Raw genomic sequence first — 16323 nt, 5'->3', positions numbered from 1 at the left:
ATTCCAAGCTGTGATTTCTCCCAGCTGCAATCTGAAGTAAAACAGTCTTGGAACCATAAGATTTCTCAATGTGTATTTTGGTTCTGAATTGCATGATGTGTTCCTGAAAGTCGTTATGGGAGGCTACTGTTCAACGCCATGGGAGTCATCCCGTGGTGTCCTGCAGGGTTTCATCTTGTTCCCCATGCTATTTGACGTCTATATGAATCCACTGGGAGCTGTCATCAGGAGATTTGACGTGCCATCAATATGCAGATGGCATCCACCTTTCTCTTTTTGTACCATCTGAGTTGGGAGAGGCAATTGCTTGGAGACAGTGATGGACTGAATCTTGGAAAGACAGAGGTGTTATGTGTTCTGAGTTCTTACACCCAGGAAGTGAGGAGATGACCTGTCCTGGGTGGGGTTACACTCCCCTGGGAGGAGCAGGTCTGTTCCTGGATTCAGCACTGTTTGTTCCTGGAGGCTCAGGTGAGCTTAGAGGCTAGGAGTGCCTTTTTCCAGATCCCGCTGGTTCACCAGCCTCAGCCCCTTTTGGGCAAAAATGACCTGGCCATTATACTCCATGACTGGTAACTTCCAGATTGGATTATTGCAATGTGCTCTAAATGGGGCTGCCCTTGAACATATCTCAGAAACTTAAATTGGTTGAAAATACAATGGCCAGATTACTGGCTGTGGCTCCATTTAGATAGCACATAACTCCTGTTTTAAAACAGCTGCACTGGTTACCATTTTGTTTCTGGCTCCAAGATACTCATATTAGTGTTTAAAGACCTAAATGACTCAGCCTCTAGATACCTGAAAGACCAACTCCTTCCCTACTGGACCCCCTTGAGCTCTAAGATTGATAGAGGGGGGCACTCTTGTTTGTTCCACTACCCTCAGATGCTATGGGGAGGGGGTGGCCCAGGAAAGAAAATTCTCTCTGGCAGCCCCTAAGTTGTGGTTCTCCATCCCAACAGAGGTGTCTGGCAACTTCTTTAGTTAGCTTCTGTGATACTTAAGATGCATATTTTTAGGACCCACATTACTTTTGTGATTTTTTTATTTTTTGTGATTGTAAGTTGTTTTAATCTGTTTTTTAACATTGTGTTTTAATTGTTGCAACCTGCCCTGGTACCTTAGGGTTAGGGGCAGGTGATAAATTAATACTTTTGGGGGCTTTTTAATGGTGTTTGTTTTTTGGTACGTCCATGTTATATCTAAATATGTTTCTCTTCCTCCTGTCCTTCTCCTTCTCTCTTCTTGCTTCTTTTTCCTCGTGATATAACCTGGATTTCTCAGACTATAAGAGTGGTTTCGGAGGGAAATTCGGTGTTCAAACAGAGAGGCAGGACTCCTCAGCTGTGGGGTTTGACTACAAGGAGAAACTAGCGAAGCACGAATCGCAACAAGGCATAGTTTCTAGTTGTAACTTACCCAGTGCTGCCACTTCTACCACAGACTTAAGTTGCTCTCTTTGAAAGCCCCGCACCTCCCTCGGGCAGTTTCACGGCAACATTTCTTTCTCTTTGAATCATATCATCCCAATACATCGCCGCAATCTTTAGTTGAATGTTTTAAAGCTAATGGCAGCCATTCTTCATTATTATTATTTTTGGCAAGTGCGCATCAGGTCAGTCGTCTGCAATAGTATTGCTTGAGTGTGGACTCTGTGATATATAAGGTGTGGACCTCTCCCATGCATTGTGTAGTTCTTGATTCTGGCCTACAAAGCCTGAGTCTTTGCCATAGCAAGGTTGCTTCTGTTCAGGAAATGTCACTTGTGATACCTACGTCCTTAAACAGTTGAGTTTATTCCGTCATAACAAGAAGCCAACATTTTAGGTTTATGGTGAAATTGATAATACTGCTTAAAAATGCAGATATCAATGTCTCTTTCTTTAAATGCAATGGGTGAAATAGCATAACAGGCACCACTATGAGATTATCTTCTTTTCTCCATGTGCTGTGAAATCAACCTAGCCAACATTACATATAAATATATATATAGTGAGAGAGAGAGCTCCCTTGCCTCTTTCTTCAAAGGAAAACCCATGTGCAATTCATTTCCTAGAACTAGTACAGTAGTTTCCATATGTTGCAATGTTAAAGTCATGCACCATCCATCCGATATAAAATATGCCCTGATTTGGCTGTTAGAAGGTTTGAGATTTTGTTTTTAGTGATCACCGTTTCATGCAGTGTATCAGTTCAATATAAAACATGTGAAATAATGTCTTCATTGAAACGTTAGGCAAAGGTGATTTGGTTCCAGTGTTTTGGGCGGATAGATAGATATATAAACTCTCTTTACACAGAATCTCCTTGATGAAAATAAGGCAAGGTAGCCCATGAGACCCTTCCATAAATAAATAAAATTTCATTCCTTCAGCCCCCCCCCCCAGTGTGTGTGTGTTTTGTAGAAGTTTGTCTATCCAGCATTTAATTGTACTTCTGTTGTCAATCTGTAATGAGACAATGCCCTGCTCAAAGTAGACTCTCTAAATCGGTGGGCCTGACTGATGTCAGTTCAGTGCTTTTCAATGTGTCTACTGAAGACTATGGCTTGGTTGGATACAAAGCCAATATATCTGGTCAAGATATCTGTGTCTTTTTGGCATTTAAAACACTCATTCATTGACATGGTGAATGCCAGAAGTGGCGAGAAGTAAATGCTAGAAGTAGAGTAATCCAAGGCTGCTCTATAGAAGTGGGGTGTGGCAGGCAGAGTTGTTGGGTCCAGAGAGTGAGAGCATCCTTTTCTTTGCTTGATTCCTGCCAGCGGTCATCCAGTGTCATTTCAGCCAATGAATGTGGAAGCATGAATCTGGCCCACTGTAACTTGCACATCTGCCGACACTTCTTCCAAAATCTTACAAGTATATATATATATGTATATCTATATTTCATCTACTTCTTTTCTGTTTTTTGCTTGGCTGCAGTCATTGGGAACTCTTCAGCATGCAGCTTCTTTCAGTAGTCATCTGCATTTGAGAAAACTCAAAAGAGGGGTAGAAACAATCACCTACAATTAGTCCTTTTTGTGTCCTGTTTTTAGACTATTCGAAAGGCTTTGGTGGAAAATATGGCGTGCAGAAAGATCGAATGGATAAGGTATGACCGTAAATAAAATATTTCTTATGGCAAGGATGGGCAACCTTTCATTTCTGTCTGGGAACTGATGATGGGTGGAGCTGGAGATAAATTGTCTGCATTAAATAATGTGGAATAAATACCCCCTGACATCAGTTTTTATAATGGCTGCCTCAGATTAGAATCTCCAGGCCAATGCAGAGTTGCTCAGAAATAATCCCCTCTGAATTCAATGAATAAGTATACAAAGGAGCTTCTTACTTTATTTTTTAGAACAGCGGACTAATACAGATACTGTTCTGGAAAATAGATCCTTTCTTAGGTATATATACATACTCACGTGTGGCTGGTGGATGATGAAAGTGTTTTTTTGTTGTTTTGTTTTTAAGAAACAAAAATTGTTAGGAAATTCATATCAGCTGCAATTTTTGCAGCTCACAAGAAGTAGAAAAACATTACAAAAATGTAGCATATAAATGTCCAAATGCATAAACAAGAGTGTTGCAACATAAAAAGTATCAGGGATCAGTTCATAAAAGCATCCTCAACCTTCAGTGCAATTGTAACCATGTCTACTCATATGTTGAACCTTCATATATTTGTGATAGAGGCATCTGTTCCCCTTGCTACCTCCTATCATTGTGCACTTAAAGCTTCTCTACTGCTTTTTGAAATTGAGATTTGCTCTTTTGAGTTCTCTGCTCAGTTGAAATTTAGCTCTGTGTTTCATTTTACTTATAAAAAAATGTCAAACACCTCTTGCATCCATGTTTTTTCATTTGTCATTAGATTGCCAAATGTCAGGTGGCATTTTGCTTTGTCTGGATACTTATTAAAATCACACAGCCTTTTTACTTGTTTTGAGTCCACATGTCACCTTTGAGAACATGCAGCTTCTACATGAAAAGCAACTTTGGAGCATAAAAATGACTTCTTTAAATAAAACTGTTGTATGCATTTCTAATGGCTTGTTATCTTGTCCCTGAATATGTTCGTGACCTCATCTGGCTTTTATTGATAGAATGCATCAGCTTTTGAAGATATTGAGAAATTGTCTTCAACGTACCAGAAGACCAAACCGGTGGAAGCTGGTAAGGCTATATTTTAAAATGCTGAAAATCTCTCTCCATTGTTTTCCTTGTTTATGGTTTAGGTTGCCCTTATACCTAAAATATCTTAACTTCTTGATGGCCTAAGTGCCTAGCATTATGAGGATGAGGGGCTGTGAATCTCAGGCTTGTGTGCTCCTCTCTTCACCTCTGACACAGCCACAAGGAGATTCCTGAACTTTCAGCTTTCGTTTTGGATTAACCACGGTTTAGTGTTGCAACTGAATCCCAAGTTAATCTTAACTATGGTGAATAAAAACAAGACAGCTTCTTAAATTATGGCTTGAAGGTGACTAGTTTCCATTAAGCTAAGGCGAGCCACAGTTTCTCCCAAGTTCAGATGGCCGATCAAATGTGGTTAATGTATAAATGAAAGGAAAACTTCTCAACTCCTTGTAGCAACATTTCAGGGGTGGTGGTGGTTTGTGAGCCTGTGGTTTACTGCATTTCACCCTCATAATGCCAAGCCATGCTTAAGCATTACATGGGAGTGCAGTCATTGCATCAGCATAAGTACTAAATCTCCTAGGTGTATTTAGCTTTCTATGCTTGGAATGGCGAAATAAAAATTGGATGGACTTTCTAATGTATTTTCTTTTTTTGTCTGCTCAGGAAGGGAGTCATCATTTTAAATTGAACGTGTCAGCTAATCCATGGCCTTGTTGCTGGAACGACTCCCGAATTCCTAACTTTTAAGTCAGTCATTTAGGCCTGAACTTTCAATATGTTCCAATTTTTGCAGCATCTGTTTTTAGTAGGAAGGTGAATGAGTCAGGCTTCTCAGGGGATTACATTACTTTTTCTAAGTATAAAGAATTCGCTTAGTCTTAATTTTGGTTACCAGTTAACTCTGGATCTGCATGTTGTGGAGGTTTGCATAGGAAACTGCCCTGTAAAATGAACGTCTCAATATTTCTACTATTACAGCAAATAACAAAACCAGCAACATCAGAGCTAACTTTGAAAACCTAGCTAAGGATAAAGAGCAGGAGGATAGAAGGAAGGCGGAAGTCGAAAGAGCTCAAAGAATGGCACAGGACAAGCAAGAACAAGAGGAAGCCAGGAGGACGCTGGAAGTCAGTGAAATTCATTGCTTTGCCTCTTTCTTTTACCCTCCCCCACCCTTGAGAAAAAAGTCAGAATTGGTTTTGTTTTGTTTTTTGAAAATAGTTAACTTTAAAACTTCTAGAAATCTGTCAATTTTTACGATTCAGAACTAGAATACATATTATAAATAGGTCTGGTTATTGTTTGCTTAAAGTCTTCCTAGTTCCAGGATTCATTAATTAGGCTGTAATCCAAACTATGGATTCAAAACTATGAGGAGGGAAGGAAGTTCTTTTTAGATATTCTTAGGATCCCTGCTTTCTGGTTGTCACTACAGTATATATCCCAACTGACGAAGCTCATAAAAAGAAAGTTTCTGCTGATGAAATGTGAGCTGTTGTCAACCAATCCTTTTGTGTCTGGACTGGACACAGAAACCTCTAGCCATGTTGTGTTCCCTGTTAGGCCCTCCACCTCCGTCTGAATTGCTCCTTTTATTGTTAAGAAACCTCTTGGTGTAACTCTGTATTGCTAGCATCCTATAGGCCACTAGCTTTACTTGTAGCAGAGACATTCAGCCCCCTGATTTCCTTGCTCTGGTGCTGGCAATAGAATCATTGCCGAGCATTTCGGAGCTGCAGTGGGATAGAATTGGGTGCTGAAGACGGTGGGCATGCCTCCTTTATGACCCTAAAGCTTGATCCTATGACAGGGGCACACAACTAGACAATAGAGAAGGATGTTTGCATGGGGCTGAGCAATTTTAAAATGTTCTCACCCTGTAAGGTTTGAGTTAAGTAGTTGGCAAAATGCAGAGGCAGTTCCTCAGTAAAATATGTAGAGCCAGCTGGAATAAATACACTAGAAGGGTTTCTTTCTCCCGCCCCCCATCTCTTGGAAAGCGTCAACCTCTGTTGAGTGTTCTCTGTTAAAGAAATGTAACTTGGCTGTATCCTTGCTCCCAACCAATTCCTTTCTTCATCATATGATCTGTGTCCCTGATGATGTCATTTAAATCTAAGAAAGAGAAAAGCAAGGTGGTAGTTTTTACTTTTATTTCTAATGAGCAAAGATACTAGATTATTGCTCCTAAATGCCTACCTCTTTTGGACTATCTTTAAGTCCTAGAAAGTGCTGTGCAGCTTAATCTGGAGACAATTACTAGCAGCAGCAGCCAGCATGGGTCTTCCTACTGCCACCCACTCTGACTCCTGCCTTTGAGACACTGATGTAGAAAGAAATTGCCTGTTTGCTACAGAATATGTGGGCTCCGTGAAATGAAATGCAGCAGTCCTGTACTGCTTGCATTCACAACACCTGGTAACAATTTAGTGTGTCAGACCACAGCCCTGGGACTACAAATGAAAAATAAGTTCCTCTCCCAGCTTTGTAGTATGTCTTGTCTTGTTAGTGGGTTAACTAGACAAGGGACGACTTACAGACTTGTTTCCCATCAATGCTTACTTGCGGGGGGTGGGTGGGGGTGGGGAGATATGTAGTAATCAATGTTATAGTCATCGCTCTTGTGTATTGTAATTCACCATTAGGGAAATGCACAGTACCTAAATGTTTATGGCAGGAACAATGAACAGATCACTTATAACCCAGTGCTACTCATTTTATGTATTCACAAATCTTATATCCTGTTCTTCTTTCAACGTGGAACTCAGGACGCCTGACGGCCAGTAGATAAAACAACTGTACACAGTAATATATCATCTAAACCACAAAGTCATGGCAGCAACAATTCATCAGTACAACTGCAACTAAAAATAGTTTACCTCTTTGTATAAGCACCTGGCCAGTGTAAAAATATATATAGTCTCCTTGTAAAAGCAGCATTCCTCCATGTCTTGTTGCCCAGACATATACTGACTTAAGCAAACAACTGAGACTTAAAAGTGCAGTGCTTAATAAATCCTACAGCAATTTCACTAATCAGCCATGGTAGAGAAATAAAGATACATACAGCGAAATAATCAGCTAATAGAAGAGTATAAAAATACAACAAATACAATACACTAACAATAGAAAGCAAAAACACACAATACCCTCTTCCCTCCCTCAGTAGCAGCAGCAATGTGGAAATAGGGATACATAAAGTGAAATGTGTAGGATATAGTAGATTTAACTATTGCCGTTTCCACAATTGTTTACACTAAGCAGCTGACCACAAGTGTACTCGCTGTACATATCTAGGGACAAGAGGGACCTGCCCTTCCTTCTGTGACTCTTTCAGCTTTCACCTGGAAGCATTATTTGATCCAATCTCCTATCCTGGGGTGCCTTTCTTCCCTAACTCTGACTATGGGATTCCTCCACCCCATTGGCAGTTGTCATAGGGGTGCTGCGCACTTGTTGCTCCATAAATGGTGACCTGTGTCACCTGTGTTGCTCCACCTCACACCAGTTGCTGTTCATTGGCATCATTGTTTCTGGGAGTCTCGGGAACAGGAGGCTGCAAAAACTCCTTTCTGACTCCCACTGTCTTGGTGGCAGCTGCTGCCTCTGACAGTGCTCCACCTGGCAGTTCACATTTGGGCCATCTTTCATCTCCCTGTCCTTTACCCTTAAGTCCAACCAGCTTGTCAGAAAGGTCATGTTTGGTGCATTGGAAAATGCGGTGCCATTATGTTCTGAGGCCATTTTTAAAATAGGAGCTTGAAGCCTGATTGGTGAATTAATGCAAGGGAACCAGCCCCCCATGCTTAAGGATACAAAGGTAAAGGAACCCCTGACCATTAGGTCCAGTCGTGGCCGACTCTGGGGTTGCGGCGCTCATCTCACTTTATTGGCTGAGGGAGCCGGCGTACAGCTTCCGGGTCATGTGTCCAGCATGACTAAGCTGCTTCTGGTGAACCAGAGCTGCGCACGGAAATGCCGTTCACCTTCCCGCTGGAGCGGTACCTATTTATCTACTTGCACTTTGACATGCTTTCGAACTGCTAGGTTGGCAGGAACAGGGACTGAGCAACAGGAGCTCTCCCTGTCACAGGGATTCAAACAGCCAACCTTCTGATTGGCAAGTCCTAGGCCACCCGCGTCCCTTAAGAATACATAGAAAGCAACAAAACAGGTGAAGGAAGAACTTAAAAGGAAGTACAGGCGTCTTGCTTTATGGTGTGGGATTCTCCTTGCAAGTGGATCCTGTGAAGGAAATAGCATATTTGCCAGCCCATTCACACTGCCACGGTGCTGGTCCATGGGGCAGCAGTGATGGCATAAGAGTCAGCCCATGAGTGGGGTAACTTGGTTGCCATATTCATGCAGCTTGCCACTGACTATGTTGAGTTGCAGGCTCTCAGCGTGGTCACACTGACTTACATGCTCCTTGTAGCTGTAACTGCAGGGTAACTCCTTGTGGAGGATTTAAAGGACGACCTCATCATAGTCTTACTGTTAAGTATTCTCCTCACTGTGCCTGCTTTCTGTTTTAGCCTCTTGCAGTGTGACTCCATAAGTGAAACTGCTGCAGAAAATAAGTTACCTTCCTTACAAATTCTCACTTTTTAATAGAGGGGCAAGTGGTGGTGTTGCGTGTTAAGTGCAAGTCACAAACTTCCTGCTCCTCTTGTTGTGTCATGTCTGTGCTACAGATCTTACTTTGATCCATATCTCTTCTCCCTCCCACCCACTCTTGTTTTCTCTCTCTTTCTTTTAAAGGAACAGGCCAAAGCCAAGAAACAAACTCCACCTCCATCTCCTGCTCCTGCTCCTGTTCCTGCTCCCACACTGCAGCCTGTGGAAGAAAAATTGCCATCAAGTCCAGTCTATGAGGTTAGTTTGCTAGCTATAGTCATGTAGCCAAACAGGAAAAAACCAAAACCCTAGCTGAAGGGCAAATGCTTTGCATGCTGAAGCTCCCAGGTACAATCACTGGCATCTACCTGTCAGGTAGGAAGTGCTGTGAAAGAGGTCTGTGCCTCCTCTGCTTGTGAGAGGAGAAAATGTTGGGCTATATTTACAAGTACTCCAACAGGGGCATCACCAGAAGCTGCCTTATACCACTCAGGACAATAACACTGTAATAAATTTAATCACATTTGCTATGCTGAATTTGGAACATTCGACAAGGGAGAGATCATGGGGAGAAATGAGAATACGCTTGAATGAATTATCATGGGGTAGTGAAGAGCAGACTTTCAGCTGTATAATGAACAAACATGCTGTGCAATTGTATTCCCACAATGACTGTGGTGCGGCTGTTGCAGTGCACCATCCCAGCTTCTCCTCGAGTCTGCCAAATTACTTTGCCAAGGAATTGATCTGTCGGACTCTCATAAGGCACTTGCTGTGTATCTTCACAGCAAGGGCACTTGCAAAATGTCAGCTTGCAGCAGTCTCCAAAATGCAAGCAGTCTATGGGCTGTCTTCATGTGCTCCTCATTTTTGAAAACTCTGATAAGGAGGAGTTCCTGGTCCTGGGGAGGCTTCTAAGCATGTTCAGCTGAAAGCACTTAGGAAGGTCTAAAGGGGGCTTCTGTGTCAGGTGGAGCAGATGAGCATTTGGGGGTGCGGGGGGCTGGCACAGGGGTGTCCTTCCCCTGCACACTTTAGCCATATATGCATTCATGTGGATATGGTGTGCACTGTGTCCTGTGTACCAGGGGTGGGGCACTTTTATTAGCCCAACAGGGACATTATGAGAGCCTCATGCCAGCTTGGGGGGGGGGGTCAGAGGCAAAACAGATGGAGCTATGAATGTAACTTCCACTTTTGTAGTGTAGCATATATGCAAAAAAAGAGGTTTCTCTGTGTGTGCTTGTGTACACATGTGCACACACTCTGTGTGCACTTTCCTCTCCACCCTATGTGCAGGCAAGCAGCAGTTCAAGAACACATGCCAGTCCAGGCTGTGGATTGGAGAAGGCCTTAAGACTCCCTGCATTCCCCACCACCCTTCCTCCAGAGTTGAGGTTTCCTCCTCCTAAAGGAAGCAGTAACAACTGCATTTCTGTAACAGCAATGTACAGTGGTGCCCCACAAGACGAATGCCTCGCAAGACGGAAAACCCGCTAGACGAAAGGGTTTTCCGTTTTTGAGCTGCTTTGCAAGACGATTTTCCCTATGGGCTTGCTTTGCAAGACGAAAACGTCTTGTGAGTGTTCCGATTTTTTTCCACTTCCCCCCCTTTTTCTAAGCCGCTAATAGCCTTTTAGCCGCTAATCCGCTAAGCCTTTAATAGCCTCTAAGCCTTTAATAGCCGCTAAACCGCTAATAGCGCTAATCCGCTAAGCCGCTAATAGGGTTGCTTCGCAAGACAAAAAAACCGCTAGACGAAGAGACTCGCGGAACGGATTAATTTCGTCTTGCGAGGCACCACTGTACTTGAAGTTCTCTCTGCCTGTTATATTCTGGCTGCCTCTCCTCCCTTCTAGGATGCCGTTTCCTTTGAGTCCGGCTACAAGAATTCAAATGCAAATTACTCAGCCGCACACGAGCCCGAAACCAACAACAAAGTTGAAGAATCTGACTACCAAGAAGCAGTCAGTCAGCGGAAGCCGGAGTATGAATCTGAGACGGTGTATGAAGTGGCTGGGGCAGGAAACCAGTATCAAGCAGGTTCGTCAGCTTGTCTTTTGACTTAGGAGAGAGCTCTTGGGTCCTGGCTTTAGGCAACGGTAGACTATTTTCAGATCTGGTAGTTTGAGATGTTCAGGCTAGAAAACACTCAGTAAGTGACAGGAGCTGGGAGGTAATACTTTTGAGTAGACGGTTCCTTCTTTTTCTAAAGCTATGCAGGGCTGTGTCTAGCTAATGCTGGGCAGCAGATTTACCTGGGAAGCCTCTCTGTGCTGTATTGAGCTCCTTAGAGTAGCATCAGATACAAACCTATAAATATTTGGGGCCTGTGCTTTCTGAAAAACAAAGCTGGGGAAAAGGCATATTAGCTTGACTTGTAAGGTGCTAACGGCGTTACATATAGGGCATTTGCTGGGCCAGGGATATCTAATGATTCTAGGCATCTGAAAGTAAGTCCCTCTCGGTGGGCTTTATTCTCCAGTAAGCATGTCTAGGATTGCAACCGCAGCCTACTAGGTCTTGGCTTCATGCAATAAAAATGATCTTAAATGGTGATTAGAACCTATGTTGGGTGATGCAACTGAATATGGGAGAGACCAACTTGTAAGTGTCAGACTACATGTTAGTGCATGAGTTTCAGAAATTCATATATCCATTTATTGTGTCATGCATAATAGTAATGTGTCCCTTTCCCTTTAGATGAAAGTACTTACGAATATGAAAACGACCTTGGAATAACAGCGATAGCCTTATATGATTACCAGGCTGGTAAGCAATACATATCCTTAGTTCTGCAGTTCTGGTTTTTTTAAAAAAATATATTTTGCATGGAGATATATTGAGCATATACAGTGGTACCTCTGGCTGCGAATGGGATCCGTTACGGAGCCCCATTCGCATCCTGAGTAGAACGTAAGACACGTCTGCACGTGCGCAGGTCGCTTCCGTGCATGTGCGTGACGTCATTTTGAGCGTCTGTGTATGTGCGAGCGGCGAAACCCGGAAGTAACGCGCTCCGTTACTTCCAGGTCACCGCGGAGCGTAACTTGAAAACGCTCAACCTGAAGCACATTTAACCCAAGGTATGACTGCGCTATCTCATATAATGCAGAACGTTTTCAGAGCTGTGTCATAAATTTTGCAGTTTTCTGAACACAGCACACAAGCACAGGAATGGTGGGTGCGAAATTCAGTAGGTGAGAATATTGACTAAGTTTCTAATCCTCACAAGACAGAAGTAATGTTTTTGGGGGACAGGAGGCAGGTGGGTGTGGAGGACTCCCTGGTCCTGAATGGGGTAACTGTGCCCCTGAAGGACCAGGTGCGCAGCCTGGGAGTCATTTTGGACTCGCAGCTGTCTATGGAGGTGCAGGTCAATTCTGTATCCAGCGCAGCTGTCTACTAGCTCCATTTGGTACGCAGGCTGAGACCCTATCTGCCCGCAGACTGTCTCATCAGAGTGGTGCATGCTCTGGTTATCTCTCGCTTGGACTACTGCAATGTGCTCTATGTGGGGCTACCTTTGAAGATGACCCAGAAACTACAACTAATCCAGAATGCGGCAGCTAGACTGGTGACTGGGAGCGGCCGCTGAGACCACATAACACCAGTCTTGAAAGACCTACATTGGCTCCCAGTATGTTTCCAAGCACAATTCAAAGTGTTGGTGCTGACATTTAAAGCCCTAAATGGCCTCGGTCCAGTATATCTGAAGGAGCGTCTCCACCCCCATCTTTCTACCTGGACACTGAGGTCTAGCGCCGAGGGCCTTCTGGCAGTTCCCTCACTGCGAGAAGCCAAGTTACAGGGAACCCGGCAGAAGGCCTTCTTGGTAGTGCCGCCCGTCCTGTGGAACACCCTCCCATCAGATGTCAAAGAGAACAACTACTACCAGACTTTTAGAAGACATCTGAAGGCAGCCCTGTTTAGGGAAGCTTTTAATGTTTGATTGATTACTGTATTTTAATATTTTGTTGGAAGCCACCGAGAGTGGCTGGGAAAGCCTAGCTAGATGGGCGGGGTAATAATAATAATAATAATAGTGTGTGGGCAACACCTGACGGTATCTCAGAAGCCAAGAAGGTAGGGATGAGGCTACATCTCACAGCTTTGCTATATGGCAGAGAAGTATTTTCTGCTTAAATCACTTACTCTGATTGAGACCACTGAATTTCAGTTTGTGGTAATTCGTTACACCAAATAGTTGGCCACATAGCGCTCCAAAGTAGAATCCACATTGTCTTCTGGGGAAAGAGTTATTAGTTCCACCTCTAGGTTCAAAAATATATTTCCACATCTATGGCAGGAGTGAGTAGATGATAAAAATAACTGGTAACTCTCCCAGTTTTATGAAAGATTTTACGTAAGCATTTTTGTTTCGCTCTTGGGATTTGGATTACCCTTTCTTCTGCAAGGTTTGTGTCACTCACCATACTGAGTATGCTGAGTATATTCCCCTGAGAATCCTGGCCAAACAGTCTCCCTTTTGCAATCTGCTTCAAAGGGATTTCCCTTTTGGTAAGCATTCCACTGCAGGATTGCCATGCTAGGTGATCTGGAGGACAAAGACCCCAGTGCCACAGCAAATCAGCAAAGGGCCTGGCAGAGTTCTCATGTGAATGTCAAACACACTTATTCATCATGCCCGACCATTAAAAAACAAGTATCCTATCTGGAAGTAGTCCTTGGTGATGGCATGATCTGGCACACACATGCCACGAACAATCTTCAATGGTTTCGATCTTGTTCTCGTGTACCACCTAGGCAAAAGAATCACATGTTTCTCATAGAATTAAGGTATTTCATATGGAAGTTTGGAATCTCGGGTGCAATCTAGAGTTGTGTTCCCATGTCTTGGGTGTAACCCATACCCTGCCAACACCAAAGACCCTTTCCCTCTTTATAACCATCAATGAGAACCCTGCTTGAACACAGATTAACTAATTGCAAATACTATTATTTAGTACCTTACCCGTTCCCCCACCCCACCCCCTTTTATATCTGTATGAGATACTAACTTCTGCTCTTTCCACAGCTGGGGATGATGAAATTTCCTTTGATCCTGACGACATCATCACAAACATTGAAATGATCGATGATGGCTGGTGGAGGGGAGTGTGCAAAGGCAGATACGGGCTCTTCCCAGCTAATTATGTCGAGCTGAGGCAATAGGAAATAATGTCCTACCATTTATGCCTTAATACCGTGATCATTCGTCTGATTTATTACACTACAAATCATGTTCTTTTTCTTCCGGAGGATGGAGGGGGTCTATACATATTCCTTTTATATTTAAGATATTTTGCCGATGCTTTTACAAATGTTTATGGGCTCAGAAATCGCTTAATATATTGTAACTCTCGCGTTCCCCACTTCAGCCTGTTGTCATAGGTTTTTAATGTGGTTTGAAAATGGGGGCTTTTCCTTTTGGCCAAATTGGTGATGGTGTTCCCGACAATTTCCAAGGCATTTTTAGCTCTTTCTGATGGCAAGTGCATGTCTCATTTTGTAGCTGTTTGTGTGCTGAATTCCCATGTAATTATGTCCAGCTGCTCTAGTACTCTGACCGTACTCTCAGCTACTTATTGTCAGCTTCCCAGAGCTCAGCCGTGCAAGCTTATATACCATATTTCCATATATAGGGAACATAGCAGTAGGACCTGAGAAGAGCTGCAGTTGATGGCAATTGCTCCATAGGAAAAACCTTTTTATATTGATAATAGGAAGGATCCAGTGCAGATACATTTTAAAAAATATTTTCTTGAGGACTGCAATCCAGTGGAAAGTTCCCTTGTGCAGCCACCATTCATTCAGTCCACAAGAGGGTTGATGCCATTGCCATAAGTATTTGTTGTCTTGTGTTCTCCTCCAGTGGAAGCCTCCCAATATATTGGCAAAAGAAAACCCTGTTTTGCTTCTTCTCCCTGTGCCCAGAACACTGTGAGATTTTTTGGTCCTTAGAGACTTGCCAAGAAGTGACCGTTGTCATTGTCTTGCAAATAACACCCATCTGTTGCATGCAGTTCATAACACGGCTGCCTTGAAGGTTAAAATGAGGCAATAGGTATATACATACATACTGGATTTGGAAGTGGGAGAAGGCTGGCTGTGTGGTAAGCTGGTTATGCAACCATATTTCACTCAAGGAATGTTAATAAGAGGAGCTTAAAACCTTGCAGATAATCTCTACTAAGCAATGTGTAGAAAACTACCACCTTTTTTTTATAAATTCAGCTGAAACTGCCAGTAACACAAATCAGTAAAAGTGTGTCTGCCTCTTGCCAAATGTTAAGCTGAAGTTCTTGCTACTACTTCAATGGGACAAGTCAAATATTGGGTTAGTCACTAATTTTGATCACATGAGCATCCCTACCAAAGACGTGTTCAGTGTGTGTGTCCTGTCCATTTCTACTTGACTGGAGGAATTCAGGGAGGAACTGATTGAGCAAGAAAAAGTGAAAAAGTCTCGTAAGTAAGCCCAGTGGAATATTAAAACAATATTTATGTAAAATGGCAGTGTACAGTGTATCTAGGAAGGCGGCCTTGGGGGTGGGATCGTGAGGGGGGTGGGGGGTGGAATTAACTAGTTGGGACAATCTTAAAGAAGAACGTCACTTTTACCTGATGTTTCCTTTCCCACTGGTTTCTATTTGTCTCCTGATTGCATTAATAGTATTACATTGGGTTTGGCCGGATTTTATATGCAGTTAATCTTACCAAGTTTTGCATAGGACACCTCATAGGGTACATTATTCCTTTTTTTCCTTTTTTGTAAATTAAATATTCAAATAAAATTTTGGAACCATCTGCAGAGCCTGTTTGTGTGTGTGTTTTAAAGGCTTTCTCACATACTGAGCTAGTTTTAAAAAACACACAAAACTATCTCAGAGTATGTGAGAAAGCCTTGGTCACTCCAGCTCTCAATGAGGCATCCACAACCATTGGTAAGCCACATGGACAGCCCAATTCTAGCAGATTTCACCATCCAGGAAGGACTCTAAGGTCAAAGGAGCACACAGTAGACCTTATACCTTTGAGCACATTGTCTGCATCTTTGGGTACAACATAATCAATGTGCTAATTCCACCCATCTCTAGCTCTGTATTCACTAGGGCAACTAAATTGGCCTGGATATGAACTGCTTTCTCTGCAAAATATGTAGCTAATACATCATAGTGGGCTCAGTGTTAGCCAGCAGAGCTTTTTAAGATGGCAAGTGGCCTTGGTGTAGACACGGGGAAAGTGAAGGGGACTGGTCTAAATCACTGAGCCTCTTGGTCTTGCTGATTGGCATATCGGCAGTTCGAATCCACGCAACGGAGTGAGCTCCCATTGCTCTGTCCCAGCTTCTGCTAACCTAGCAGTTCAAAAGCACACCAGTTTAAGTAGATAAGTAGGTACCACTGCAGCAGGAAGGTAAACAGCATTTCCATGTGCTCTGGTTTCCAGCACGGTATTCCATTGCACTAGAAGCGGTTTAGTCATGCTGGCCACATGACCCAGAAAGCTGTCTGTGGACAAACGCCAGCTCCCTTGGCCTGAAAGCGAGATGAGCGTCACAACCCCA

At 43.1% G+C, this 16323-nt stretch overlaps 1 protein-coding gene across 2 annotated transcripts in view; it reads left to right on the top strand.

The window, feature by feature from the left end:
* Window positions 1-15563, top strand: part of CTTN (cortactin) — a 30105-nt gene extending 14542 nt beyond the window's left edge. Inside the window, exons 10-17 of one of the 2 annotated variants that reach the window (XM_081165055.1) lie at window positions 1288-1398; window positions 3044-3099; window positions 4100-4169; window positions 5115-5263; window positions 8898-9011; window positions 10613-10796; window positions 11457-11525; window positions 13792-15563. In XM_081165055.1, coding sequence (XP_081021181.1) covers window positions 1288-1398; window positions 3044-3099; window positions 4100-4169; window positions 5115-5263; window positions 8898-9011; window positions 10613-10796; window positions 11457-11525; window positions 13792-13928 — 890 coding nt within the window. In that variant the 3' untranslated portion in view covers window positions 13929-15563. The remainder of the gene's footprint in view (window positions 1-1287; window positions 1399-3043; window positions 3100-4099; window positions 4170-5114; window positions 5264-8897; window positions 9012-10612; window positions 10797-11456; window positions 11526-13791) is intronic. The other variant, XM_081165056.1, reaches the window with a different exon arrangement.
* Window positions 15564-16323: the final 760 nt, after the last annotated feature.

This window comes from Podarcis bocagei (genome assembly GCF_964188305.1).
Source record: "Podarcis bocagei genome assembly, chromosome: 1".
In the NCBI taxonomy this organism is placed as follows: domain Eukaryota; kingdom Metazoa; phylum Chordata; class Lepidosauria; order Squamata; family Lacertidae; genus Podarcis; species Podarcis bocagei.
The sequence above is the reverse complement of the archived record's forward strand: the minus strand, read 5'-3'. Positions and strand labels throughout refer to the sequence as shown.